Source organism: Meleagris gallopavo, chromosome 1 (genome assembly GCF_905368555.1).
Source record: "Meleagris gallopavo chromosome 1, MGAL_WU_HG_1.1, whole genome shotgun sequence".
Lineage (NCBI taxonomy): Eukaryota > Metazoa > Chordata > Aves > Galliformes > Phasianidae > Meleagris > Meleagris gallopavo.
This window is the reverse complement of record NC_139404.1, coordinates 78,068-101,626: the sequence shown is the minus strand read 5'-3', so window position 1 is coordinate 101,626 and position 23,559 is coordinate 78,068. Positions and strand designations below refer to the sequence as shown.

The 23,559-nt window shown below is 58.4% G+C and overlaps 2 protein-coding genes across 18 annotated transcripts in view; one reads left to right on the top strand and one right to left on the bottom strand.

Moving 5' to 3' along the window:
- SHANK3 (SH3 and multiple ankyrin repeat domains 3) overlaps window positions 1–23,559 on the top strand; it is a 306,860-nt gene that overhangs the window by 246,628 nt on the left and 36,673 nt on the right. For all 9 annotated transcript variants that reach the window (XM_085233682.1, XM_085233821.1, XM_085233499.1 and 6 more), the window contains exons 18-19: window positions 17,640–17,775; window positions 19,818–19,898. In XM_085233682.1, coding sequence (XP_085089808.1) covers window positions 17,640–17,775; window positions 19,818–19,898 — 217 coding nt within the window. The remainder of the gene's footprint in view (window positions 1–17,639; window positions 17,776–19,817; window positions 19,899–23,559) is intronic.
- Window positions 9,477–15,229, bottom strand: LOC104917104 (uncharacterized). Of its 9 annotated transcripts, none has more exons than XM_085235051.1 (8): window positions 15,036–15,229; window positions 13,720–13,823; window positions 12,522–12,557; window positions 12,349–12,403; window positions 10,815–10,975; window positions 10,434–10,515; window positions 10,140–10,260; window positions 9,477–10,027 (listed from the first exon to the last, which is right to left on the bottom strand). In XM_085235051.1, exons 1-5 carry the CDS (start codon window positions 15,132–15,134, stop codon window positions 10,964–10,966), a joined length of 306 nt encoding a protein of 101 aa, XP_085091177.1. In that variant the 5' UTR covers window positions 15,135–15,229; the 3' UTR covers window positions 9,477–10,027; window positions 10,140–10,260; window positions 10,434–10,515; window positions 10,815–10,963. The 9 variants fall into 9 exon arrangements, 3 of the variants coding, with proteins under 3 accessions (XP_085091177.1, XP_085091049.1, XP_085091111.1); XR_014886186.1 differs by lacking the exon at window positions 10,434–10,515 and adding an exon at window positions 14,486–14,663 and having other exon boundaries at window positions 9,483–10,027; window positions 10,140–10,378; window positions 13,720–13,892; window positions 15,036–15,197; XR_014886219.1 differs by lacking the exon at window positions 10,434–10,515 and adding an exon at window positions 14,486–14,663 and having other exon boundaries at window positions 9,483–10,027; window positions 10,140–10,378; window positions 15,036–15,195.

The following is a 23,559-nucleotide window of genomic DNA, read 5'->3' as shown; positions in this document are numbered from 1 at the left end:
GGTTTTCTCATCTTTAAGGACCCTTCCAACCCAACCATTCTGTGGTTTTCTCATCTTTAAGGACCCTTCCAACCCAACCATTCCATGGCTCTATGATATTTAAGGACCCTTCCAACCCAACCATTCTGTGGTTCTCTCATCTTTAAGGACCCTTCCAACCCAACCATTCTGTGGTTCTGTCATCTTTAAGGACCCTTCCAACCCAACCATTCTGTGGTTCTCTCATCTTTAAGGACCCTTCCAACCCAACCATTCTTTGATTCTACAACTGTATACCAGCTGCGGAGGTGCTCCTGGTGCTGGGGGGGCTTTGCTGAGCCCAGCTGAAGCTCCCATTGAGAAAAGCTCTTTTCCATGGGTGTTGGGCCGTGGTGGGCAGTGCTGGGCAACAGGCTGTGCAGCACAGATCTCCCAGCTGACTGGGATCTTTCTAGGAACGCTTCTTCCAGACACCTCTTCATCAGCCCGCCCCAGCATGCGGATCAGAGACGTGCTGCATTCAGATTGAAGTTGCACAGGCATTGTAAGTGTGGGACTCCATGTCTGTCCCCACTGAGATTCATCTTCAGGCTTGTAGCTGTGGAGCTGTGCGGTACTGGAGATCTGTGCTACACAGACATGCATAAGGTGCTTTCGTGTCGGAGTTGGCAAATTCAAATAAAGGAACGGAGGTGGGAAATGCTGGGAGGCGTTTTCTGGTGCAGCAGTATTTGCTGATGGTGCTCCTTGTGAGTGCAGGGATTGCCTGGGGTGGGGGCAGTTCTGGTCATAGGAACACAGAATCACTCAGGTTAGAAAAGAGCTCTGAGATCCACAGTCCAACCCCAGCCCACCCCACCACCCTCACTGACCACATCCCCGAGTGCCGCGTCCCTACAGCCCGGGGATGGGGATTCCCCTGCTGTCCTGTGCCAGGATTTATCGCTCTGATGGCACTGACGGGTCTTCAGGGCTCCTCTGCCTGTCATCATTCCTCTGCTCCTTTATGGTTATGGCACTTGGCCTTGAATCATGTAATCCAACAGCAGCAACCCGCTGTCGTGCCTGCAGCTCTGCCTGCCCTGCAGTTCTCCTCCCTCCGACCCTCTCCAGCAGAGCCCAGCTCCCATTCCTGCAGAGCCCAGAGCTGCACGGTGCTCTGCCCTCAGCCCTGCATGCATCTGCCAACAGAAATGCAAGCGATGGGAGCGTGTTTGGAGTTTGGGCCTCATGGCTGATGCTGTGTCTGTGGCAGCAGCCAAGCGCTCCATCCTCCAGGAGCAGTTTGCAGCTCTCAGATACCGCAGCAGGTCGGAATATCTGCCCCTTGTACTCATCCCATGTCCTTCCAGTGCAGTCACTCAGCGTATTTCCATGAGCTGCCGCTCACTCTTGGCTTTAGTTTTCCATTTCCAGGCTGGATGTGGCTGTGGGCAGCCCGGGCTGCAAGTTGGCGACCTGCACACAGCAGGGGTTGGAAGTGATGGGCACTGTGGGCCGTTGCAGCCCAGGCCATCCTGTGATCCTCTGACTCACTTTGTGATGCTCCTCTCCCCTTCCCTCCCCCGTCACGCTGTGGCTGCTCTGCTCAGCATCCAGCTGCACAGCCGGGGTGCTTCCAGATGTGCAGATGTGGAAGCCGGCTGGGATTGCAGCACCGCCCGCTCAGCACGGCTGTCATCTGCTGATCCAAGAGCTGAAGGGTCCTATTGTGGGGATTCTTAATGCTGGAACACACAAATGTCTGGACCCGCTTCAGTGAGTTTGTACGTCCAGGTGACAGGAAGAGCTGCGATGGTTGGCACAGAGCAGAGCTGCCCTGGGGCTGGGGTGGTGCTCTGGGAATGGGGGGCACACAGAGCCTGCAGTGCTCTGCTTGTCTGGGGAGGGCAGAGCCAGGGCATGGAGCTCTGAGGGAGCTCTGAGGCTGAGGGAGCTGGGCTGTTCAGCATGGAGAAGGGAAGCTGCGGGGTGACCTCAGTGCAGCCTGCAGGACCTCAAGGGAGCCTGCAGACAGGAGGGGAGTCAGCTCTTGGAAAGGGGAGAGAACAGCAGGACAGGGGAATGGTTGGGAGGCGAGGGAGGGCAGATTTCAGCTGGGTGTCAGGGGAAGTTGTTTGCTGTGAGAGTGGGGAGGTGCTGGAACAGCTGCCCAGAGAGGCTGTGGATCCCCGTCCATCCCTGGAGGTGTTCGAGGCCAGGTTGGATGGGGCCCTGGGCAGCCTGGGCTGCTGTGAGATGGGGAGGTTGGTGGCCCTGCGTGGCACAGGGGGGTTGGAGCTTCGTGATCTTTCAGGTCCCTCCCAACCCAACCGTTCTGTCATTCCCTGCCCTTTGTTCAGAGCTGAGATCTCCGCCTCCCACGGCACAGCTGTCTATGGAAGGAAGCTGCTGAGTGCCCTCCTGCTCAGCATCTCCTCCAGCTGCCCTCCAGCCAACACGTGCTGAGAGCAGAGCGGTTGGAGGCCGGCTCCACGACGAAGCTGTGCTCTGCGCTGAGCCTGGCCCATGGCTCTGTGCTGTTCCTGCTCACGTTGGCCATCCCGGCTCCCCCGGGGCGCTCTGCTGTCCTGCACGTCTGCATCCGTGGGGCTGCTGTGCCAGCAGAGCTGCAGGAGACCTCGGCGCCGTTCAGCACAGCCCCCGGTGGGACCCCTGTGAGCAGAGAGCTGGGCAGCAGTTCGCTCCTCCGAGCTCTGGGGGAATGCGTGGGGGGCTCGTTGTATTTGGGTGTGATGTGTTGTCCTTGGTGTCACGCAGCGAGCTCAGGGGGTGAGATAATGGTGCTCAGGGGGTCACATTTTGGCCCTGGGTGTGAGATAATGGTGCTCAGGGGGTCACATTTGGGCCCTGGGTGTGAGATAATGGTGCTCAGGGGGTCACATTTGGGCCCTGGGTGTGAGATAATGGTGCTCAGGGGGTCACATTTGGGCCCTGGGTGTGAGATAATGGTGCTCAGGGGGTCACATTTGGGCCCTGGGTGTGAGATAATGGTGCTCGCCGTGTCACGTTTTGTGTTCAGGGTGTCACATATTGAACTCAGGATGTCAGATATTGAGCTCAGGGTGTCACATATTGAGCTCAGAGTGTCATACTGTGCTCAGGGTGTGAGATAATGGGGCTCGGGGTGTCACTTATTGAGCCCAGGGTGTCACATATTGAGCTCAGGCTGTCACATATTGAGCTCAGGCTGTCAGATATTGAGCTCAGAGTGTCATACTGTGCTCAGGGTGTGAGATAATGGGGCTCAGGGTGTCACATATTGAGCTCAGAATGTCAGATATTGAGCTCAGGGTGTCACATATTGAGCCCAAGATGTCACATATTGTGCTCAGGGTGTCACATATTGAGCCCAGGGTGTCACATATTGAGCTCAGGGTGTCACATATTGAGCCCAGGGTGTCACATATTGAGCTCAGAGTGTCATACTGTGCTCAGGGTGTGAGATAATGGGGCTCAGGGTGTCACTTATTGAGCCCAGGGTGTCACATATTGAGCTCAGAGTGTCACATATTGTGCTCAGGGTGTGAGACAGTGATGCTCAAGGTGTCACATATTGAGCCCAAGATGTCACATAGTTTGCTCAGTGTGTCACTTATTGAGCCCAGGGTGTCACATATTGAGCTCAGGATGTCAGGTATTGAGTTCAGGGTCATATATTGTGCTCAGGGTGTCATATAGTGAGCTCAGAGTGTCACATATTGTGCTCAGGGTGTCACATAGTGAGCTCAGAGTGTCACATATTGTGCTCAGGGTGTCACATAGTGAGCTCAGACTGTCACATATTGTGCTCAGGGTGTGAGACAATGATGCTCAAGGTGTCAGGTATTGAGCCCAAGATGTGACACTGTGCTCAGAGTGTCACATATTGAGCTCAGAGTCATATATTGAGCCCAGGGTGTCACATATTGAGCTCAGAGTGTCATACTGTGCTCAGGGTGTGAGATAATGGGGCTCAGGGTGTCACTTATTGAGCCCAGGGTGTCACATAGTGAGCTCAGAGTGTCACATATTGTGCTCAGGGTGTGAGACAGTGATGCTCAAGGTGTCAGGTATTGAGCCCAGGATGTGACACTGTGCTCTGGGTGTCACATATTGAGCTCAGAGTCATATATTGAGCCCAGGGTGTCACATATTGAGCTCAGAGTGTCACATATTGAGCTCAGGGTGTCACATATTGAGCCCAGGGTGTCACATATTGAGCTCAGAGTGTCATACTGTGCTCAGGGTGTGAGATAATGGGGCTCAGGGTGTCACTTATTGAGCCCAGGGTGTCACATAGTGAGCTCAGAGTGTCACATATTGTGCTCAGGGTGTGAGACAATGATGCTCAAGGTGTCACGTATTGAGCCCAGGATGTGACACTGTGCTCTGGGTGTCACATATTGAGCTCAGGGTGTCACATATTGAGCCCAGGGTGTCACATATTGAGCTCAGAGTGTCATACTGTGCTCAGGGTGTGAGATAATGGGGCCCAGAGTGTCACTTATTGAGCCCAGGGTGTCACATAGTGAGCTCAGAGTGTCACATATTGTGCTCAGGGTGTGAGACAGTGATGCTCAAGGTGTCACGTATTGAGCCCAGGATGTGACACTGTGCTCTGGGTGTCACATATTGTGCTCAGGGTGTCACATATTGAGCCCAGGGTGTCAGATATTGAGCTCAGGGTGTCACATATTGAGCTCAGAATGTCAGATATTGAGCTCAGGGTGTCACATATTGAGCCCAAGATGTCACATATTGTGCTCAGGGTGTCACATATTGAGCCCAGGGTGTCACATATTGAGCTCAGAGTGTCACATACTGTGCTCAGGGTGTCACATATTGAGCTCAGAGTGTCATACTGTGCTCAGGGTGTGAAATAATGGGGCTCAGGGTGTCACTTATTGAGCCCAGGGTGTCACATAGTGAGCTCAGAGTGTCACATATTGTGCTCAGGGTGTGAGACAGTGATGCTCAAGGTGTCAGGTATTGAGCCCAGGATGTGACACTGTGCTCTGGGTGTCACATATTGAGCTCAGAGTCATATATTGAGCCCAGGGTGTCACATATTGAGCTCAGGGTGTCAGATATTGAGCTCAGGGTGTCACATATTGAGCTCAGAGTGTCATACTGTGCTCAGGGTGTGAGATAATGGGGCTCAGGGTGTCACTTATTGAGCCCAGGGTGTCACATAGTGAGCTCAGACTGTCACATATTGTGCTCAGGGTGTGAGACAATGATGCTCAAGGTGTCACGTATTGAGCCCAGGATGTGACACTGTGCTCTGGGTGTCACATATTGAGCTCAGAGTCATATGTTGAGCCCAGGGTGTCACATATTGAGCTCAGAGTGTCACATATTGAGCTTGGAATGTCATACTGTGCTCAGGGTGTGAGATAATGGGGCTCAGGGTGTCACTTATTGAGCCCAGGGTGTCACATAGTGAGCTCAGAGTCATATATTTTGCTCAGAGTGTCACATAGTGAGCTCAGAGTGTCACATATTGTGCTCAGGGTGTCACATAGTGAGCTCAGAGTGTCACATATTGTGCTCAGGGTGTGAGACAATGATGCTCAAGGTGTCAGGTATTGAGCCCAGGATGTGACACTCTGCTCAGGGTGTCACATATTGTGCTCAGGGTGTCACATATTGTGCTCAGGGTGTCACAGTGTGCTCAGGGTGTCACACACTGTACTCGAGGTGCAGCACACTGTGCTCAGTGTGTCACAAACCGGACCTGAGCTGTGCTGGGTGCACTGACCCACTCTTCCCCACCTGTTTGGGGATCACAGGGTGAACTTTGCCATTCTGCAGACGCTGTGGCTGCATCCCAGCACTGCAGGCTCCTGGTGCAGCACTGCGGGGTGAAATGCTGAACACGGAGCCATTCCACGGAGCAGCTCGTCTTTGTTCTCAGTGCTGTTGGGGTTTTCTCTCTGAGGCCTGTGGGTGTTACCAACACGGCGGGATATGCCATCGCCACCGGTCCTTATGAGCAGAAAGCCCTGACACCAAACCAGCAGTGCCTTTCCAATGGGGATTCAGGTTGGAGCCTGGGCAGAAGCTGTGCTGCAAAGAGCGGCCAGCACTGCACAGCTGCCCAGGGCAGAAGGGAGCCCCCATCCCTGGGGGTGTTCAGTGACCACGGGGATGTGGCACTGGGGGACGTGGGCAGTGGGATGGGCTGGGGTTGGATTGAGCATCTCAGAGCTCTTTTCCAACCTGAATGACTCGGTGATCCGTGGTTAATCTTCATCAGCAGACAAGCCTTCTCCCTGAACTTCATTTGGTGGCCATTGCCAACACGAGCTGTCCTTGCCCGGCCTCAACTCCAGCTGTGCTCTGACCTCCCACTGCTGCTCCCGTGGGCTCCAGCAATGCCTGCATTGTTTTGGAGCTTCTCACTGCTCTCCTCCTTCCTGCATGTGTGCTCTGTGCATTTCAGTTCATCTCAAAGATTGGTACCACGTCGAGCCTTCTGCAAAAACAGCCCGTCTTCCTACACAACAGGGTGGGTTGTTCCTGAGATCTCAACGTATTCCTTTCAAAACCAGCACTGTTTTCCCTCGTATTCCCCCCAGGATCCACTTCCCAGCAGTTCCCCACATAACCCAGAGCTGTGCCACCCTCAGCCCCAGCTGCACCCACCCTCTGGGCTGTTCCACACCACTGCAGCCTTCTGCCCTGAGCTCCCCCTCGCTGCCAGCTTCCCCTGCTCTGATTCTGCTCCCCGCTCTCTGGTGCTCCTCACTCAAAGCCCTTCTCCTCTCCACGCCAGCAGATGTGCTCACAGAGCTCTTCTCCCTCTCATAGTCACAGTCTTTCTGGTGCTCCCCCGTTGTGCTCCAGGATGGTGCCCAGGAGGGTGATGGCTGGCAGCACTGGCGGCACAGCCTGGGGCTGCACTCCTTGGTGGGTCTTCATCTCAGCCAGAAGGATTCTTCTGAGCAGATTCAGCTGGAATCACTGCGTCTCCACCATCCCCGACCCCAAACCAGTCGCCCTTGAGCTGCTCCAGGTTTTTCCTGGAGAAATCACCATCAACCACCCGGATGAGCAACCAGGGCTGCAAATCAGAAGGACAAAGGAGTCCCAAAATCTTCCGTAGTGCTGCCAGCCCCTGTCCTGAGCACACAGCAAATGTCCAGGACGGCTGTGGTTCATGGAGTCCTTGTGCTGTGCCTCCCTCAGGGCCAGCAGCCTCCCAGTGACATTGCCTGGGGTGACGAGCAAAGCCCTGAAATCGACTCCACGCTTTTTGCCAGGACAAAACCACCCAGCAGAACCCAGTTGTGGCTTTTCTTTCCTGAGCTCTGTTTTCCAAGACAGAGCTCTCTCTCCAGATTTTTTTTTTGCCCCTCAGAAATCCCAGACCAGGGAGATAAGAGAGTGTGGGGAAAGGAGGGCTGGGGAAGGGAAGGAAGATCGTGCTACAGATCATAGAATCATAGAAACACAGAGTGGCCTGGGTTGCAAAGGCCCACAGCGCCCATCAGTTCCAACCCCTGCTGTGTGCAGGTCGCCAACCAGCAGCCCAGGCTGCCCAGAGCCACATCCAGCCTGGCCTCGAATGCCTGCAGGGACGGGATGAGCATCCACAGCCTCCTTGGGCAACCTGTTCCACTGCCTCACTGGAGATGGTCCAGGCAAAATCAGTGCACACAAATCCTTGGGCCCCAGCAGGACAAACCACGAGTGCTGAGGGAGCTGCAGAGGTGCCCGCTGAGCTGCTGTCATCTTGGAGAGCTCCTGGAGAATGGGAGAGGTCCCTGCAGACTGGTGGAGAGCCGGTGTCAGCCCCGTTTCCAAAAGGGCAGTAAGGATCCGGGCATCTCCAGGCCTGTCGGCCTCATCACCGTCCTGAGAGATGGAGCAGCTCATCCCGAATGCCATCACCCAGCAATTGGAAGGTGATCAGGAGAAGTCAGCATGGGTCCACCAAGGAGAAGTCACGCTGCACCAACCTGGAGCCATCTGCGATGCCATCGCTGGCTGGGGGCAGCAGCGGATGCGGTGCTGTGACTCGAGCACGGCGTTGGATGCCATCAGCCACAGCGTCAGCGTAGGGGTGGCTGAGAGGGCGGTGAGCTGGGCTGAGAGCTGATGGTGGGCAGAGCTCAGAGGGCTGCGATAACAGCGTGGAGTCTGGAGGGGCTGCAGTGAGCGGCACTTCCCGGGGTGCGTGCTGGGTCTGGTGTCGTTCGCCATCTCCATCGGTGACCTGGATGAAGGACTGAGTGCACCCACAGAGAGTTTGGGGGCGGCACAAAGCTGGGAGGGGTGGCTGACGCCCCACGGGGCTGCACTGCCATCCAGCGAGAGCAGAGCAGGCTGAGAGTGGGGCAGGGAGGAACCTGATGGGATCCTGAGCCTGGGGAGGAGCAGCCACAGCATCGCAGCGCCGCAGCATCACCGAATCACCAAGGTCGGAAAAGACCTACAAGATCATCCGGTCCACCCATCCTCCTGTCACCGATAGTTCTCACCAAATTATGTCCCTCGACACAACGTTCCTTGAGCACCCCCAGGCTCGGCGACTCCACCACCTCCCTAGCAGCCCATTGCACTGCCTGACCTCTCTTTCAGAGATCAGCGCCAGCTGGGGCTGAGCTGACCGAAGGGAGCTCTGCAGAGAGGGACCTGGGGGTCAGCAGGCTGACTGTGAGCCAGCGGTGTGCCGCGGTGGCCAGGAAGGCCGATGGGAGCCCGGGGTGTCTTACAAAAGAGGAGACCCCCCACCTCTCTGGGCAGCAGTGCTGTGACTCTGCCACCCTCACAGCATGAAGTTCTCCCTCGTGGTCGGACGAATCTCGCCGGGCTGCAGTCTGTGCCCCTCATCCCGCCACTGGGCACCATGAAACAGAGCCCGGCCCCCTCCTCCTGACCCCCACCCGTCAGACATCCAGCAGCACTGCTCAGATCCCCTCCCAGCCTTCTCTCCTCCAGCTGCACAGCCCTGGTGCTCTCAGCCTGCACCCAGCAGGAGGTGCTCCGGGCCTTCAGGCATCTCTGGGGCTCTGCGCTGGGCTCTGTGCAGGAGATCCCCGTCTCTCTGAACTGAGCCCAGCCGTGGCTGCGGTGCTCCAGGCGAGGTGTCCCAGCACAGAGCAGAGGTGCAGACCCCCTCCCTCGCCCTGCTGGCCGCTGCTCTGGATGCCCCCAGGGTGCAGTTGGCTCTGTGTGCTGTGAGGGCACGGCGCTGCCTCGCGGTGCTGCTCCCCACCAGCATCCCCAGGGCCTTTTCGGCAGGGCTGGGCTCCATCCTTCCACCCCCCAGCTTATACTGAAGGTATCAGACCTCACACTTGGCTCTGTTGAGCCCCATGAGGATCTCCTGTCCTGCTGCTCAGCCTGTCCCGGTCCCTCCGCACCGCATCCATCCCTCTGCCACCAGAGGAATGGCGTTGGTGGGACGTTCTGCGCTCCTGTATGAATTCAATTTGACACCGTATCCAAAGGGCTCACGGCTCAATAGGGATGTGCAGCTGTGGGAGGAGCTCTGCTGGCCGGGCTCGGTGCCGTGTGTGTGCAGAGCTCAGAGCACGGAGAGCAGCCCGGGGTGGGGGAGCACCTCTCCTCCAGCGCCGAGATTTGGGTCTTTGGGGATATCAATTTTACATAACGGAGAGAATCCGAGGGTTGTTTGAGGACACGTTGCTAAATGCAGCCCGAAAGTCAGGGGAAGAAAATGGCTGGGCAAGACTTCACCCCACTGCAGTGCGTTAATGGAGGAGCTGATAAATTCCCCTCCATGTAAAGGTTAGCAAGGAGGGGAGAAGGAAGCGCAGTTAATTCGAGCTGAGGTGTGTAGGAGGTTGGGAAGGGAAGCCAAAGGAAATATCAGAGGCCGAGACGTAGAGATAAGAAGGCATTTTAGTGCAGTAGAAGCAGAAAAAAAAAAATCCGGTAGAGATGCATTTCTATATGTAAATGATAAAACTGTATATTCTGGTGCAAAAAGCAAGGAAAAAAAAAAAAAAAGGCAGAAATGTTCTGTTCTGAGTTTGGAACAAATCAGGAGGATGTATCTATCCATATGATGTGCTTGGAACAGAAAGTTTCCCAGCTGTAACCAAGGAGAAAGTGAGATAGTATTTGCTAAAAATAAAGGTACTCAAATTAACAGGCTTGGGAGCAGAAAGCAGCGCTGAGCTGTCTGCAGCCTCATGCCTCACAACCTGTGGAGTCTTGAGGGCTGGAGGGGGCTGCTGCTCCTCTGATATGCTGAAGGCACAAACCGGGAAGCTGCAGGTTGTGTAGATGAGGATCAGTGCCCGGGGAGGTCATGAAAGCACTCAGCTGGAGCACAACGAAGACTTTGAGGAGGGCAGTGCAGCGCAGGCAGCGCAGTGCAGCTCACTGCCTTCCCCTGGCTTCACTGCAGGGCTGCTTAAAGGCAGGGCTGCGTTGACATCTTCTGCAAATCACAGAACCACAGGATGGCCTGGGTTGCAAAGGACCACAGTGCTCACCTGGTTCCAACCCCTGCTGTGTGCAGGTCACCAACCTGCAGCCCAGGCTGCCCAGAGCCACATCCAGCCTGGCCTGGGATGCCTGCAGGGATGGGGCATCCACAGCCTCCTTGGGCAACCTGTTCCACTGCCTCACCACCCTCTGCATGAAAAACTTCCTCCTCACATCCAACCCAAACCTCCCCTGTCTCACTTTAAAGCCATTCCCCTGGTCCTGTCACCACCCACCCTCACAAACAGCCGTTCCCCTCCTGTTTATCCGCTCCCTTCAAGCACTGAAGGCCACACTGAGGTCTTCCTGCAGCTTCTCTTCTCCAAGCCAAACAATCCCAGTTCCCTCAACCTTTCCTCACAGCAGAGCTGCTCCAGCCCTCTGATCACCTTATTGCCCTCCTGTGGACCCGTTCCAAGAGCATCTTCCCTAAGAGCCATGTGGTTCTTAGATCCCTGTGACATCCCATGATGTCCCGCAGTCCCGCAGCCCAGCACTTCCAGCCGTCCTTCAGAACTGTGCCAAGGGACTCATGGACTCACAGAGTCATCTGGGTGGAAAAGAGCTCCGGGATCCCCAATCCAACCAACCCCATCCCACCGACCGTGTCCCCAAGTGCCACGTCCCTGTGGTCATTGAACACCCCCAGGGGACTCCCCACCCCGGGCAGCTGTCTGGAGAAGGAATGTTTCCCATTCTCCAACCTGACCCCTCCCCTGGTGCTGCCCTGGAGCGCTGTGTGAGAGCTGCGGGTCCCACGGTGTGTTGCTGCACACCTTCTTCCGGCAGAGAGTGCAGGAGAAGGGGTATGGGATGAGTCTGCAAAGTGTAATGCAGCAGAAGATATGGGCTTCTCCGAGATAATTGTCTTAACATTAGCTGATTGCGTGGGATGTGGTGGAGATGTCTGAATTGTATATGCAAGGGAAAAGCTTTAAGTGTCCTGTGAACTTGCAGAGAGAGTTGCAGCTTTGGAAGATGAGTAAAGCAGTACTTTGTGCAGATCAGGAATTCGTACCACAGGGTGAATCTGAAGCTGCTGAGCAGAATTCAGAGAGGGGCCCTGAAAGGATTCAGGAGCTGAAAAAGGCTCTGCAGGACTGAAGGAGTCCGTCCATCTCAGTGTCTGAGGGCACTGCTGGGGGCACTCAGCTCAGAACCATGAGTGGGTCGGGTTGAGTTGGGTTGGGTTGGGTTGTGTTGGATTGGGCTGTGTTGGGTTGGGTTGGGTTGGGTGTAGTTGAGTTGGGTTGAGTTGTGTTGTGTTGGGTTGGGTTGGGTTGGGTGTAATTGAGTTGGATTGAGTTGTGTTGGGTGGTGTTGGAGGGACCTACGTCCCATCCTGTCCCACCTCTGCCCCCACCCAGAGGGCATTTTCACCTCCCAGGGCACAGTGGAGGAGCTCACTGCTGGGCTCAGGATGGGCACAGACATTCCCCTGGGTGACCTTGATGGTGAATTACAGTGAAATCTCATTTTGAAGCACTTCTGCACCAGTTTTTGCTATGCCCTGAGCATGAGTTTGCCTGGGAGAGGTGGGAAGGACAGTGTGGAGCTCAGGTTCTTCCAAGGAGCAACTTGGGACCTGGAGAATCGTGCAGGCTTCCTACAGGTGGAGTGCTTTGGGGGGCTGAGAAGGTGAGGCTGGCAATCAGACGTCAGAGCTCTGCTGTGAGCAGTGTGCTCTGTTTTTGTTGTGTGTCACAGAACCATCATAGCATCCCAGCATGGTTGGGTTAGAAGGAACCTTATAAATATAGAATCCCAGAATGGTTGGGTCAGAATGGACCCCACAGCCCCCCCAACCCCAGCCCTACCGTGGGCTGGGTGCCCCCCAGCTCAGGCTGCCCAGAGCCCCATCCACAGCCTCAGGCACCTCCGGGGATGGGGCACCCACAGCTCTGAGCAGTGTCAGGACCTCACCCTCTCTGGCATTCTGGTTGTTGCACCAGTTTCCTCCTGGTTGGTGGCCACAGCTCTGGAGAAGAGGAAAATTATTGCAGGCCTCAGAACTTGCGTCTCTCTCATTAACACTTCTTATTCCTGGGGATCTGCGCTGCTCTGGTGAGTTACTGTTAGGTCAGAATTCTCCTTACCTGCTGTGCTGGGAAGGCAGACGCCACATAATGGAGCTACGGAGCGGAAAATGAGTGAGTCAGAACTCAGCCTTGACAATTTTCTGCTCGTACTGCGCATTTCCTTGAGCTGCTTCTCACTGGTTCATGTTATGTGGATAATGAAGTGTCCAGAATGGACCACAGCACGCTTGTTGAAGCTGCCTGGATGGCATTTGTGTCATCCTTCTGCGATTCAACATGACAACTTTGGATACCGGTCAGCGTTAAACGATGCCATCCTTGCCAAGGGGATGGAGTTCAGCGAGAGCAGGGCAGGCTGAGAGGGCAAGGGCAGCACAGGGTCCTGCACCTGGGGAGGAGCAGCCACGCACCTCAGTGCAGGCTGGGGGCTGAGCTGCTGGGAAGGAGCTCTGCAGAGAAGGACCTGTGGGTTCTGGTGGCCAACAGTTGGCCAACGGCTGACCGGTAGTTGGCCAGCGGTTGACCAACGGTTGGCCAACGGTTGGCCAGTGGTTGACCAGTGGTTGGCCAATGGTTGACCAGTGGTTGGCCAGTGGTTGACCAACGGTTGGCCAACGGTTGACCAGTGGTTGGCCAACGGTTGACCAACGGTTGGCCAACGGTTGACCAGTGGTTGGCCAGTGGTTGACCAACGGTTGACCGACGGTTGACCAGTGGTTGGCCATTAGCCAGCAGTGTGCCCAGGTGGCCATGAAGGCCAATGAGATCCTGGAGTGCACTGCACATCGTGTGGCCAGCAGGCAAGGGAAGTGCTCCTCCTCTCTTCTCCGCTCCAGAAAGGGCACAGCTTGAGCACTCCTCTGGTGATCATCCAACCTGCCTGCAGATCTCTGTCATCTTCTTCCCAGTCTGACTTCAGCTGGGAACATCTAGCTGTCCCCTCATTGCTGGCACCATGCTGGGATCCCTGAGTGTGCACTGAGCACCGCAGAGGTGGCAGTTCCACGAGGAGGAAATTGTCTCAGAAGCTGTAGAACAGCCAGAGGTGCTGTGCCCAGGTTTGTGTCTCAGGAATTGTTGGAATTCAGCCTACCGTGTGCAGCAGGGAGCAGCTCTCAGGGAAGCTGGACACTGTTTTCTTATGGTCCCACAACTCTCTGGAGATGGGGCCCATTACGCAGGGGTTTGATTTAGCTGTACGTGTAATTTACAGCACCAGCAGAAGTGGCAGCATAGCACAGTAGTTGCAACTTACGGCGCAGTACAGATGTGGTTCTCTTCACCAGTCTCTGTCATCTGCTCTCCATTGTGGCACTGGGTGTCCCAAGTCGTCAGGAGGGCAAAGATGGGCTGAAAGCACTTCAGATGGAGTTCTTTCTTTACTGTTCAGTTCTGTGTTGGGTTTACCCACATATACAGTCCCTCTCCCTGTATTGGTCCATATAAAGGGTCATAGAATCACAGAATCATTTTGTTTGGAAAAGACCTCTAAGATCATCTAGTCCCACCATCCACCTACCACCAGTATTTCCCCACTGCCCACGTCCCCCAGTGCCACATCCCCGTGGTCACTGAACACCCCCAGGGATGGGGGCTCCCCACCGCCCTGGGCAGCTGTGCAGTGCTGACCGCTCTTTGCAGCACAGCTTCTTCCCAGGCTCCAACCCGACCCTCCCCACGGCACCCTGAGCCCATCCCCTCCCGTCCCATCCCCGTTCCCTGCCGATAGAGACCGACCCCTCCTTCCCTCCAGCCTCCTTTCAGGATGGCACAGAGCACTGAGCTCTCCCTGAGCCCCTCTGCCCCACACCGCCCCATCCCCCTCCCTCAGCCGCTCCCCACAGCGCTGTGCCGCAGACCCAGCACGATGCCGGCACGGAGCCTTGCACCAAAGCTCTGTGGTTATGGGGGCCGTGTCAAAGGCCTCGCTAATCCAGACAGATGACATCAGCAGCCCTTCTCCCGCTTGCTGGTGCAGTGACACCTTCACAGCAGCCATGGGTTGGTCAGGCAGGACCCACCCTTGGTGCAGCTGTGCCGATCGTCCCGTATCACCTCCCTCTCTTCCTTAGCACAGCTTCCAGGAGCCTCTGCCCCACGCTTTTCCCCAGCACAGAGGGGATGCTGGCAGGCTGGGAGTTCCCTGGGCCATCCTTTCTACCCATCTTAAAGATGGGTGCTTCTGCAGCCTAGGAATACCTGTTGGCAGAATGAAGCTGTGCGGTGCGCTCTGAGTTTGCCTTGGAGGTTTTTTAGGAGTGCCCCATCCATGGGTGTGTTTGAAACACCTTGGGCAAAAGGTTGGTACCTTTTATGGATTGAATCATAGCATCAAAGAATCGTGAAGGTTGGATGAGAGTGAGGTGCCCACCACGACCCAACCAACTTTATGGGGTCAACCCTACGGGATCAGCCACCAGCCAACCAAACCCTTCGGGGTCAGTGCTGCAGGGATGACCCTATGGGGTCAACCACCACCCAGCTGAACTCTATGGGATCAACTCCATGGGGTCAACCACTACTTCTAAGATCCCGAGTCCAACCCCAACCCATCCCACCATCCCCACTGACCTTGTCCCCAGGCGCCATATCCCCGTGGTTCTGGAACACCCCCAGGGATGGGGGTTGGTGTGACCCAAGTGGAGGACCCAGCATTAGGTTCAACTTCATCCCATTGGCCTCAGCCCATCAATGCAGCCTGTACCCCTCTGTAGGGCCTTCGTGCCCTCCAGCAGATGGGCTCTTCCTCCCAGCTTCATGTTTTCCTCATCCCTGATCACAGGGAGATCCAAACAGCTGAAAATCCACGTTTCCCCTCTGTCCCTTGAGCGACCAGCAGAAGCCCCAGCAGCCAACCAGAGCACCAGGAGGACGGGGACACGCAGGGTCCCACCAGATGTGCCCCAGCTCTCCTGGGGACGCCTGCTCAGGCTGTGCCATAACTGCTGGAGGAGGGGCTGAGGTCCCACCTCTCAGTGCAGGGTCAGAATGCCCCACTCCTGCACCTCTGTGTCAGAGTAACCTAAAAAACACGGGAGCTGCTGCCCTGCAGGACGGACGTGTTGGGATGATTAAAAATGAAACAGCACAGGCGTGTTCTGTCAGCATTTCTGTTCTTTATTTGGAAAGGAGCAGGGCGATGTGCACGTATCACATGCAGATGATGAAATATTTTCCACACCATTAGTAACCGAAGCTGTCAGCATCTCCCAGGTGGTGATTGTTCAGTTTGGGTATTTTTTCATTGTAGGATGCTGGGGGATGCCGGGGGCTGGCAGAGCTGGGGAGGGGCAGAGGCCGTCCCTGATAGTGGCGTGCTGGTAGTGAAGACAGCTGATAGAAAATTAAAGAGTGGAATATAATGAACACTATAAAATCTCATAGAACAGATGTGATTTCATTCTTGGAGGCATCGGATTTGTTTGATAAAGATCTCTATTTAGATGTAATAGATTTTTGTGAGGCTTTGTTTACTACAAAGCCCGCAGTGTACAAAATGAGTGCGGTTTGCTGAATGAGGGATCCTGATGGGCAGCTGCCCGTAAGAGCTCAGCTCTGACTGCCTCTTCTGGTGGCCTCTGCAGGGCTGGTCCTGGACCTGCTGCTGCTCAGGGCTCTCTTGAACGTTGTAGAGCATCAGAGTTCAACATGGGCAACTGTAGGGTCCTGGACCTGGCGGGGAACAACACGTGGATCGGTACAGGTTGGGGGCTGATGTGCTGGAAGGGATCCCCAAGGAGAAGGAGCTGGTGGTCAACGGTTCATGAACAGTTGAAGAATGGTTGACCAGTGGTTGACCAGCAGTTGACCAATGACTGACCAACAGTTGACCAACGGTTGACCAACGGTTGACCAACAGTTGACCAATGACTGACCAACAGTTGACCAGCGGTTGACCAATGGTTGACCAGCATTTGACCAATGACTGACCAATTGTTGTCCAACGGTTGACCAACAGTTGACCAACGGTTGACCAGCAGTTGACCAGTGACTGAGCAATAGTTGACCAATGGTTGACAACTGGTTGACCAGTGGTTGACCAGTGATGGACCAGGTGTCGAGCACGAGCCAGCTGCGTGCCCTGGTGGCCCAGAAGGCCAATGGGGTCCCAGGGTGTTCAGCACAGAGCGTGGCCAGCAGGGCAGGGGAGGGCTCAGCTGCAGCACTGCACCCAGTGTGGGGCTCCCCAGTTCCAGGCAGACTGGGAACTGCTGGGATAGCCCAGCAGAGATGATTGTGTGTCACAATAACCCACTTCCTTCTAATTACGTAAACAACAACAGTGCAGTCTGCTCTGACAGTATTAGTAAAAGCTCCTTAGGCTTTAAGACGGAACGTCTCCTGCTGGAGTCGGAAGAGACAAAAAAGGAACATTCCTGAGATGCCCGATCCTGCAGCACTGGGCACAGCCCCATCTTTTGCTCCGTGGTGCTTCCAGCGCCGGGTGCTGCGGTGCAGAGGCAGTGCTGGTGATGAGGGTGCAGCGACGGCGTCACAAAAAGCAGCACCTGAACCCTGATCTCATGCCGGTTCAATACAGGAGCAGTGGGGGAACTGTTGGTGTAGGTTTTTTTCTGTTGTTTTTTTCTTTAAAGCAGTGGCAGTTATTGAACAGTTGGAGCAAACGTGCAGGGGTAGGGCTTAAATTCTTCATCTCCATCTCCTGATGTTGAGCAGAGACCCGAGGCCTCTTCAAGACCAACTTCTGGTCTTGAAATCAGGGAGACGAAATTGATGAAGCATTGGCATCCCAAATACTGCCAGCATCTTCACTCCTGGGAGCCTAAATAATAGCACAAGTGCCAACACAGAGGCTTTTATTCTTCGTAGTGAATCACTGCTCTCTTATTTGCCATCACTAATTATCTCATTTCAAGAGTGCTATCAGTCCTGGGACACGCAGCCCGCTCCAAAGTCAATGCCAAAAGGTGCCAGCCTGCCCCTCCTATTTCACCCCGGGGCTGGAGCCAAACGCAGCTCCTCCAGCTGCAACCCGGCCCGGCTGCGCCATCCCTGCTCCAGGTGCTCACAAAGGAGCTCAGGGCGCCGTGCAGCCCCTGGCTGGGTTGTGTGCATGCAGCTGCGTGCTGGGCTGGGCCACGCGGGGTGGAGCAGAGATGCCGACCCATCCGCACCGGTGCCGCTGCCCACGGCTGCGTTTCTCTTTGTGCCCAGGTGAACGGAGTCAACGTGGTGAAGGTGGGGCACAAGCAGGTGGTGTCGCTGATCCGCCAGGGGGGGAACCACCTGGTGATGAAGGTCGTCTCCGTCAGCCGCAAGCCTGAGTCAGAAGAGGTCGTTCGGAAGAAGGGTAGGTGGAGGGGGCTGTGCCACTGATGGGGGGCTGAGCTGGGGGCAGGGGGGGCTGCATTGCAGAGCTGTGCGCGTCACAGTCTTGTGGGTAGGTAAACCTCTGCGGCACAGAACTGCCCCTGGTTTGGGGGTGTTGGGGCACGAAGGTGTCAGGGTGCAGAACCGCCCCTGGTTTGGGGTATGAGGGTGTCAGGGTGCAGAACTGCCCCTGGTTTGGGGTATGAGGGTGTCAGGGTGTAGAACTGCCCCTGGTTTGGTGGCTGGGGCTGTTGGGGCACGGAGCTGCCCCTGATTTGGGGTCTAGGGGTGTGGGAACATAGAGGTGCCTCTGGTTTGGGGTATGAGGGCGTCAGGATGCAGAACTGCCCCTGGTTTGGAGTATGGGGGTGCTGGAGCACAGAGGTGCCTCTGGTTTGGGGTACGAGGGTGTCAGGGTGCAGAACTGCTCCTGGTTTGGGGTGTGGGGGTGTTGGGACGCAGAATTGCCTCTGGTTTGGAGTCTGAGGGTGTTGGGGCACAGAGCTGCCCATGGTTTGGGGTATGAGGGTGTCAGGGTGTAGAACGTCTCCTGGTTTGGGGTCTGGGGGTGTTGGAACACAGAATTGCCTCTGGTTTGGAGTCTGAGGGTGTTGGGGCACAGAGCTGCCCATGGTTTGGGGTATGAGGGTGTCAGGGTGTAGAACTGCCCCTGGTTCAGGGTCTGGGGGTGTTGGGATGCAGAACTGACCCTGGTTGTGCACGTGGGACGTCGGGACCTTTCCCCATCGCCCCCAGGCACTGAGGGCAGAGGTGAGACCCTCACCCAGAAGGAGACAGAGGGACGCCCTCCCGGGATGGAGCAGCCCTGGGGTGGAGGGCAGCTGTTGTGGGCGCAGCCGGAGGGGCGCAGCAAGGGCAGATCGGAGGCACATCTGGGAGCACGGAGGGCTCTCGCTGCCCACCCCCACTCTCAGTGGGCAGTGGCGTGTCTGGGCGGCAGGGGGGGTCACTCGGAGAGCCGGGAGGAGGAAGACCCTGAGCGCTGCGTCGCATCATCGCTGCACAAAGTGTGAGCCCTGGGGGGTCGGGGGGGGCGTCCGAGGCTCCGAACCCGTGCGGGGAGAACCGCGCTGCCGCTGCTCTGCCGCTCACAGCCCCGTAGCCGAGCCCCAGCCCCGCGCTGCCCTCCGGCCGCGGTTCTGCGGGAGGGGCCGCAGCCGTCCCTGCAGCCGGGGATGCGCTCCTGCGGCTGCCGGAGGCGCGGAGCCCGGCGTGGGGCCGTGTTTTCCCCTCGAATCCGCCCCGGTTGGGGTCTCTGATGCGGCGCCAGCACGAGCCCGGAGCTCCGGTTGCCATGGCAATGCCTGAGCGTTGAATCCAGGACTCAATCCGGTATTGTCACCGCGCGAGCGAGGAGGCGGCGCCGGGCGGAGAGGAGCAGCCTTCCTTCCACGCGTCCCCGCGCCGTGGGTCGGGGCATGGAGAGCCCGGGGGCGCCCGGCCCGGACGGGGGACCCCCAGCGCCCGCCCCGTGCCCAGCGAGGAGCCGCCCCCCCCCAGAGCTGCGTTAGGGCGGCGGAGCCCGGATCCGGCGGAGGAGCGGAGGGTGGGTGCCGCGATCGGCGGGGGGCCGCGCCGGGGATGAAGGACTGAGCCGGGCGCTGGGGATGAAGGACTGAGCTGAGCTCCGGACTCGCCTCTTCTGCTCCCCCCGCCCATGGCGCACGCGGAGGGGCCGCAGCTGCCGAAGCCGTGAGCCGAGGGCCGAGGCCCCGTCGCCCGGCACGGGGCAGAGCCGGGGATGTGAGCCGGACCGCGCTGCGCTGAGGGCGGCGGAGCCGGGCAGCGTGCAGCCCCCCGGCCCGGCCCGGCCCCGCACCACCAACACGATGAAGAAGTTCGCCTCCACGCGCAGCCTCAATAAAATCCTGCAGCAGTGCGATTCCTCATCCCGCGAGTACGAGGAGATCCAGGCGGTGGAGAAGAAGTGGCACCTTCACCTGGCCACGCCGCGTAAGTTCCTGGACAAGAAGTGCAAAATGCCGTCTCTCTTCCTTTCAGCTCCGCCGCCTCCCAAGAGAGCGCCCAGCACCACGCTGACGCTGCGGTCCAAATCCATGACGGCTGAGCTGGAGGAGCTGGGTGAGCAGCGGGGCGGGGGGAGGCACGAGTGGGCGCACATCGGGTGGGCGCACGCAGCGTCCGTCCCTTGTGCTCCTGGTGCTGTGTTGGGGGGGGGAAGAGGGGGGCTTGGGGCCGCGTGGAGCCGTTCCAGCTCGTTGGGATGGGGCAGGGGGTCCCTGCGGGCTCAGACCCCGCCCTCGGGCTGCCTGCCCCCGTGTGCCGTGCCGGGTCGGAGCTGCAGCACGGCTGGGCTGGTGGAGACCTTACGGGTCATAGAACCGCGGAATGGTTGGGTTGGATGGGACCCCCCAGCCCTACCTCTGCCGTGGGCTGCGTGCCCCTCACCGGGGCCCATCCGTGGCCTCGGGCACTTCCAGGGATGGGGCACCCACTCTGCTCTGTGCCAGGACCCCCCCGCTGCCGCCTCCCCTTACACACTCACACACACACACACACTCACACATTTGCTGCCACGAAGCGTCCTGCCCACGGCTCCAGCTGCTTTGGCACCGCAGCTCACAGCTCCATCTCTGTGCTCTCTCCACCCCCTCCCTCCATCCCCACATCCGTGCACCCCGTGACGAAGCTCTTCGCTCTCCCTCGTGTTGGTGACCCCCCTCCCCGTCCCCACATCTCCCCCTTTGCACCCCGCGGCTCTCACCATCCCTGCACCGTGGGGCGCTGCAGGGTGTGCTGCTGGTTCAGGGGCTGCAGCGCTGCCCTCCTGTCGGCGCTGAGCGGTGCCGGGGGTCTCCTCCGCGGGTGCGGAGCGGCCCGGAGCTGCGATACACGTGGGTTGGGCAGAGGGACCCGGCCCCGGCTTTGCTGCTTGCATTGAGGTCTTCGTGCGTGGCCGTGTTGGGCACGGGGGCTGCACGTTGCCCTGCCCGGGGGGAGCCCCCCCTTCCCTCCCCTCCCGGGCGATGAGGAGAGCGCGCTGCGATTCATTCCGTGCTTTGTTTTCACCTCTCCCTGCGTCCCCGGCCCCGCAGGCGCTGCGCTGGGCTGCAGCCATCAGGCGGGGACGCAGAACGGCGCATTCTTTGCCGTTCCCTCGGCACAAACACCGCGCGGCCCCCGGGGTTGATATTCCCCACCCCCCGTCACCCCCCGGTTCCTTCTCCTGGGGCAGTTCCGCACCGCTGGGGGGTTGGAGGGGTGCAGGTGCCGGAGGTGCAGCGCTTCACCTCGCCCCGTGGCACGGCGTGCTGTGCGCCTTGTGCCGGCGCGGCTGCAGGAAAGGCGGAGCGCCGTGCCGGGAGCACGCCGAGGCCGAGCCCTGGGGTTCCCCCCCCCGAGGTTTTCGCATCGCCGTGCCTTTGTGCCCCCTCGGTGCCCCCGGGAGCCGAGCGTGCGGCCTCGGCAGCGTTCCCCGCTCTCTCTGCCTCCTTCCGCCGTTCGGGTGGCTCGGAGCCGGGCCGGGGGGAGGCGGCGCTGGGGAAACTCTGCGTTCTGATGTTGGGGACGGTCGCCTCCTCTTCTCCCCGAAGCCCGAAGCCCGTCCTGCAGCTCGCCCCGCGTGCCGCGTGCCCGTAGCGACTCCTTTGCGCTGCCCGTGCCGCACGCTGTGCCCGCCCCCGGCCCGGCAGATCCCGGCAAAGCGCTGCCATCCCGCAGCCCCGGGGTTCCGGAGGAGCCGTTTGGGGTGGGGGGGTCGGGGGGTGGCTCACAGCTCTCCTCACTGCGGTGGGTTTCAGCCCGGCAGCGCGGGGCCGAGGTCAGGACAGAGCAGGCGGAGCTGGGACGGGAGCAGAACTGTGCATGCCATTCACGTGTTGTTTTGTTTCTTGATTCCAAGCCTCCATGCGGAGAAGAAAAGGGGGTGAGTGAAACTGCACATCCCGGGGCTCGGCCCGTCCCCCAGCCCCAGCCGTGGGGACCCCCGGGGGTGGGGGGGGGGGCAGACGGGGAGGAGGCAGAGCGAGGTCGGGGCGAGGAGCTTTGGGGAGAGGTGCCCGGCAGCGGGCTGAGCACCCGGTGCTGGGGGGAAGCTGGATGTGGAGTGGGTTGGCGTGCGAGGCGTTTGCACGAGGGACGGTGCAAAGATGAGAGGTTCCCACCGAGGCTGGGAGCTGCAATGGGCCGCAGGCTGTGGAGCACGAGAGCTCATTGCACGGCTGTGCCGGCAGAGCCAAGTGCAGGGCTGCGTCCCGAGGGGAGAATCACGGCCATCGAGGCTGGAAAAGACCTCTGGGGTCAGCAGCCCAACCCCACGTCCCCAAGTGCCGCATCCCCGTGGGTTTGAACACCCCCAGGGATGGGGGCTCCCTTCTGCCCTGGGCAGCTGCGCAGTGCTGACCGCTTTTTGGAGCTGAGATGTTGCCCAGCACTCTGCCGGCCCCAGGGCAGCTCCGGGGTCTCACCGGCAGAGACAGCGGACACCTCCCTGACCTCCTCTGCAGGAGCAGCACTCAGGTGGGGGCTCTGCAGGTGTCTCCTGCTCTGGGACAGTGGCAGGAGGCCAGCAGGGCTGTGCCGTTAGGGCTATGCCATAAAGGCTGTGCCAACACAGCTGTGCCGTTAGGGTTGTGCCGTCAGGGCTGAACTATGAGGGCTGTGCCTCCAGAGCTGTGCCAGCAGGGCTGTGCTGTTAGAGCTGTGCCATTAGAGCTGTGCCATCAGGACTGAGCTGTGAGGGCTGTGCCATTAGAGCTGTGCCATTAGAGCTGTGGCACCAGGGCTGTGCCATTAGAGCTGTGCCATTAGAGCTGTGGCATCAGGGCCGTGCCATTAGAGCTATGCCACCAGGGCTGAGCCAGCACAGCTGTGCCATTAGAGCTGTGCCATTAGAGCTGTGCCAGCAGGGCCGTGCCATTAGAGCTGTGCCATTAGAGCTGTACCATCAGGGCTGTGCCACCAGGGCTGTGCCATTAGAGCTGTGGCATCAGGGCTGTGCCATTAGAGCTGTGCCATTAGAGCTGTGCCACCAGGGCTGTGCCATCAGGGCTGTGCCATTAGAGCTGTGGCATCAGGGCTGTGCCATTAGAGCTGTGCCATCAGGGCTGTGCCACCAGGGCTGTGCCATTAGAGCTGTGCCACCAGGGCTGAGCCAGCACGGCTGTGCCAGCAGGACTGTGCCATTAGAGCTGTGCCATTAGAGCTGTGCCAGCAGGGCCGTGCCATTAGAGCTGTGCCATTAGAGCTGTACCATCAGGGCTGTGCCAGCAGGGCTGTGCCATTAGAGCTGTGCCATTAGAGCTGTGCCAGCAGGGCTGTGCCATCAGGGCTGTGCCATTAGAGCTGTGGCATCAGGGCCGTGCCATTAGGGCTGTGGCATCAGGGCTGTGCCATTAGAGCTGTGGCATCAGGGCCGTGCCACCAGGGCTGTGCCACTAGGGCTGTGCCACCAGGGCTGTGCCATTAGAGCTGTGCCATCAGGGCTGTGCCATTAGAGCTGTGGCATCAGGGCTGTGCCATTAGAGCTGTGCCATTAGAGCTGTGCCACCAGGGCTGTGCCATCAGGGCTGTGCCACCAGGGCCGTGCCATTAGAGCTGTGCCAGCAGGGCTGTGCCATCAGGGCTGTGCCACCAGGGCTGTGCCATTAGAGCTGTGGCATCAGGGCTGTGCCATTAGAGCTGTGGCATCAGGGCCGTGCCATCAGGGCTGTGCCACCAGGGCTGTGCCATTAGAGCTGTGCCAGCAGGGCTGTGCCACCAGGGCTGTGCCATTAGAGCTGTG

What these genes read in the sequence shown, in the direction of transcription:
- LOC104917104 (XM_085234923.1), bottom strand. Translation starts at nt 15,134, where the DNA reads ATGAAGTTGAACCTAATGCTGGGTCCTCCACTTGGGTCACACCAACCC. An exon ending in AACCACATCTGTACTGCGCC is followed by an intron (nt 12,558 to 13,719) that starts GTAAGTTGCAAC and finishes TCCGCTCCGTAG; the next exon opens with CTCCATTATGTGGCGTCTGC. An exon ending in CAACCAGAATGCCAGAGAGG is followed by an intron (nt 10,379 to 12,348) that starts GTGAGGTCCTGA and finishes TGTGATTTGCAG; the next exon opens with AAGATGTCAACGCAGCCCTG.